Source organism: Trachymyrmex septentrionalis, unplaced genomic scaffold, assembly GCF_001594115.1.
Source record: "Trachymyrmex septentrionalis isolate Tsep2-gDNA-1 unplaced genomic scaffold, Tsep1.0 scaffold62, whole genome shotgun sequence".
Taxonomy (NCBI): Eukaryota; Metazoa; Arthropoda; class Insecta; order Hymenoptera; family Formicidae; genus Trachymyrmex; species Trachymyrmex septentrionalis.
Window position 1 is genome coordinate 3,664,007 of NW_017305800.1, and position 4,804 is coordinate 3,668,810.

Consider the following 4,804-nt stretch of genomic DNA (forward strand, 5'->3'; position numbering starts at 1 on the left):
TTATGATGTGTCAATCTCGATTAAATTAGTGTCGGTGTGTGATATAGATTGTGTACGTGTTAGACCGTCGTGTTTTTCACGTGAGTACGAATCGAATAGAAATAACATCGCTATACGTATATACCAAATTTTAGTTTGTCATAAGAATATATAATATATAGGACTCTCTTTGTGCGCAGACGGGCGCTTATCTCTCTACCGTTGTACAAAGCAAAAAAAAAACGTTATTAATATTAGTAACATCACGAGAGCACGCAGAGCGCTTAGGCTTATTCATTATCCTAATCGACGTGTCCGTATCAACGATTTTATTACAGTAAGGCGATTTGATTTCTTTCCATCAAGCTCGCTGGTTGGGCATTTCTTTTTTTCCCTTCTCTCCCATATTCATATCTCTTCTACTCTTCGATATCCCGACGCGATGATCGAGTAGATCATCATTTCGAACACAGACGGATTCGCGTCAGTGTTCTCATAAATACACGTAGAACGAAATAATGAATAGATTAATATCGCTACGACTATGAAGCTAAAAGACTCTCGCGTTCTCTCGCGCCGCCTTCTTTTCCGAACGATTAATTCGGCGATCATGAAATCACTATGCTGACCAAGGCGAGAACTTGGTCAGGGGATTCTCGAGCTTCGTTATCCTCTGAAAAAAAGTCGGCGCGGAAAATCTCGTCGAAATACGTCGGTTATTCGTAACAAAAATTATTGCGTCGTTAACGCGAAGAATCTATTCTTTTTCTTATATTTATAATTTTTATTACGTCTTCTCGCGATCTCACATCTCTCGATGTGACTCTGCTCCAAGTTCTCTATCGTTTGCGTGCGTCTTAAATTCGAATTGACGGCCAGTAAGATCGCGACGACGGTATTTTTATGGCGTGCAACGGAATCCGCTTGACTATACGAATTCCGTATCGGAAGTGCATCTTGCTCCTTCATCCTTTCTCATCCCTTCGCTCGCTCTGCCATCCGTCGATCTCGTTGTCAATCTCGACGTCATGAAGTCGCGTGCTTTACATCAGCTTCATCTTGGCGCACTCAGGGCAGATGATGTCGTCGCCATCGGTGATGAAGCCACGTCCGACCAGCGAAGTTTTGCAGCCCGCGCAGATGAAGCAGTCGTTATGCCAGTGCCTGTCTTCGAATGAGATGAAGCGAGTGCCACCAATGCCTGCAAATTAATCAATGCAAATTACACTCGGATTGAGTTTAATTTCAACTGTACATTGATATTTATATATTGTGCTTGTATATGTTTGTGTATTGGGAATTGGTTGGACGCACATATATTCACTAAAAGATCTATGTTGTCGAATAATAATAAGCCCATCATCAAATTGATGATTTTTTTAGAAGATTCAATTTCTCGACTCTTTCAACATATTTTACTCTTCAATTTTATTTTTTATTAATAACTAATAACTTAAACATAAAGGCAATACGCACCAGTGATCGGCTTGGAGCAAGCGGTGCACCTCTTGGCGAAGAGCTCGCCGAAGCAATCAGCGCAGTACGGTTTGTCGTCGCGCGACGTGAATCGTTGTCCCGCTAGAGAGTTGTTGCAGTTGCTGCAGGTGAAGCAATCTCTGTGCCATGGCTCGTTCTTATATGTCACGCCGCCGCTGGTGATGATCTGCGACAAAGAGTTCATGACATTTTGTAGAACAAGTTGCTTCATCGAACTGTTACATCTCATTGCGAGTTTTATTCGCATTTTTTAGATAATATTTAATAAAGCTTACTTATTTCTCAAAATTCCTCCCCGAAACATAATGCAAAGAAAACAAGGGAAATATAGTGTAACAAGAATCGATTAACTGATTATACAAATAAAAGCACAAGTTGAAGAAGAGACAGTGAATAAAAGGATATGTCTATATCTATTGTATATATATTAATATATTATGTAGATATATAAAGGATATCAAATATAATATATATAAAATAAATAAGGGGAAATATTGATGCAAGCAAGCGATATCGACGCAATATATGTGTAGTTGTAGAGTCATTTGACAAATGACTTGAAGTGACATTATGCGCATCAATAGGAACGAGTTCTGCAAAGATTGCGAGTGACTATGAAAAATTTAGAAAAAAATGTTAAAAAAGAGATATTTAAAAGCATGCAGAATTCATCGAAAATAAAAGAACGTCTATAATTCAATGACTGATACGTTTATATGAATTAAAATGAATATTGAATGTTATTGGCTGTTTTATTTTATGACCAAGTACACAAAGCATCAATACGCAAATAGCGACTATATCAGCGAGTTTATCGGATTGAGATTTATGGTCTCACAATGAAATCCCGGTTTTGATTCGCTCGATGAGCTTTTTGCGCGACACGCAATAAACGAACGCAAGACGACACACGAAGTAATCATCGATACAGAGGAGTGGCCCACCTTGTTGCACTTAACACACCGGGTGGCAAACTTGTCCTCGTAACATCCGGCACAATAAATCTCTTGCTCGCGCGGGATGAAGCTCTTCGTGCCAATCGGATTCTTGCAGACCACGCAGCAAAAGCACTTCTCGTGCCATTGTCTGGTCTTGTATTCCATCTTCTTAGTGCCTAAAACATGCAAATGCGACAAACTTATAAAAAGAAAGCTATAAAGACAAAGTTATAAAAAGAATGCCTTTTACGGATCGAACGATATTTATATCCAATCTTCGTCTAGATAAAAGAGAAAGAGAGAAATTCATGCACATTACTATTTAAAAAAGAATACAATATAAAAAACATCTAATTTTTAAAAGGACGAAATTGCGAAAGGGCTGATGAGAGTGCAGCGCAGTGATTGGTATGCAGTTTAACAACGATCAATAAAAATTTTCTTTTCAATCTTTCTTTTTTTCCGTCTAATTTTTCTTTCAATTTTTCATTCTTATTTATAATCTGCTTTTCATTTAAAAAATTGCTCTTTTCCATCTGTTGAATTTACATTCAATCAATGAAAGCCTGAAGCACGCTGATGATTGCTTCGCAAGTCGTGGCAGGTTGTTGCATAAAAATGTAAATTTAAGTCTGAAATAAGTGTAACGGAGGTCGTCGGTTCACGCTTTAACATCAAAACGAACGGAATGATTGCGTGTGGCGACTGGCGGGCTGCAGTGCTGCAAAATCGCAGTCGCGTGCATCATCGCGTGTTTCGTTCGAGCACTCCATCAGCTAGTAAAATAAATTTTTCGTGAATTTCTTTCGGGGGAGCTCCCTATTGGGCACTCGTCTATAAAAACACCCCTCGTTGCAAGCGAATTAGATCGATCCATGGAGTTTCCTCGTCTACGGTTTCACGTTTCGCCTCGTTCGGAACCTCGTTTAGTCATGGATAGCATCGTGTTCCCGTTTTGCCTGCCGCATATAGATTCACCGTCTTTCGCGATCCGCAATTAGCACATGCACAGGTGCAGACAGTCACATGGAAATAAAAACGGCCGGAAGAAATTAACCGCACTGCGGTCACGGTACCTTTGATTGGCGAACCGCATGATTACATCAGAGAATTGGAATTATCGAGACGTATAATAGAGCTTTTATCAGAAACGAAAGCGCTAATTTAAATGTAGCTGTATTAACCGAATATCTTTGTCATCGATCTCTTTAGTTTCTGACGTGGTTTTTCAAAAACATATTTCAGTACTTAGACGTAAAGATAAAAATGTCGCCAAGTAAACGTCAGAACGTAACAGTCACGACATTAAGATTTCTTTTTTAAATTATTTTGCTCGTCTACCGCGAAATCGCCATAATCTAGGAACAAGAGATCTTGGTTACTTGTTTTCGTTAAGATTAGAAATAATATGCGAAGAACGTGACGTAACGTTGTCTAGCAGATGAATATTGTTGATTCGTAATCGTGGTCACGTTCTAGTCTATGATTCGAAAATCGGGCAGCTTTTCGTATTTCGATCAAACTGAACATCTTACATCATCTTGATATAATAACACGATGATTACAATATATTTTGTATAAAAAATGACTAAACATATAAAACATAAAACATATCCTTCAAAATTTTTCTAAAGATATTTAAATTTAGAATAGTATCTATTTAAATATATCTATTTAAATCTAAAATTAAACAATCATTTCACATTAATTAAATTTCTTTTTAACGTTTTTATTTTGTATGTTATTCTTTAAATTCGATATATGATTTGTAAAATTACGAATTTATTGAAGCAATCGTTTATTTGATTTATTTCTATCTTAAATTTTCTGTTATATACATTCTTAATTTTTTTATCTTATTAAGATATACATTTTATGCTGTACATTATGCTTTTTCTAACATATAATGAATTTTGTATCTTGTTTTAAAATTTTTTAAATGTAATGTATGTAATGTTACACACATAGAATCTAACTCGATACATAATCCAATTTACTCGCACAGATTTCGAATGAGACACTATAATGGGCGTTCACTTTTTCATGATTTTTTAATTTATTTGTCGTGTCTGAGAAACAAGAAGACGAATTAATAATGCCTCTCTATTTCGAAAGATGATTTAAGGTCCAGCCAAATGACATATTTAAATGTGACATTAAGTATAATAACGTGTCTCGTGAATCAGCAGCTCAATCCTAAATGTTTATGACGCAGGATCACGTCTGAGAGATGAGAGTCTCTCTCTCTCTCTCTCTCTCCCCCCCTCCCCCTTGTTTCATTAAAAAAATATTCAGATTTGTTTGTTTCTTCTTTAAAAATAGACGGATCTTAGAACAGAATATCATATAATAAATCGTAGCTTTGTCAAAACTAATTTTAAGTCTTCTCT

The 4,804-nt window shown here is 36.7% G+C and overlaps 1 protein-coding gene across 11 annotated transcripts in view; it reads right to left on the minus strand.

Annotated features, from left to right (window-relative positions):
- Positions 1–392: 392 nt before the first annotated feature.
- LOC108752833 (four and a half LIM domains protein 2) overlaps positions 393–4,804 on the minus strand; it is a 132,137-nt gene continuing 127,725 nt past the window's right edge. For all 11 annotated transcript variants that reach the window (XM_018493956.1, XM_018493951.1, XM_018493957.1 and 8 more), the window contains 3 exons: positions 2,421–2,590; positions 1,456–1,642; positions 393–1,180 (listed from right to left, as the gene is read on the minus strand). In XM_018493956.1, coding sequence (XP_018349458.1) covers positions 1,023–1,180; positions 1,456–1,642; positions 2,421–2,590 — 515 coding nt within the window. In that variant the 3' untranslated portion in view covers positions 393–1,022. The remainder of the gene's footprint in view (positions 1,181–1,455; positions 1,643–2,420; positions 2,591–4,804) is intronic.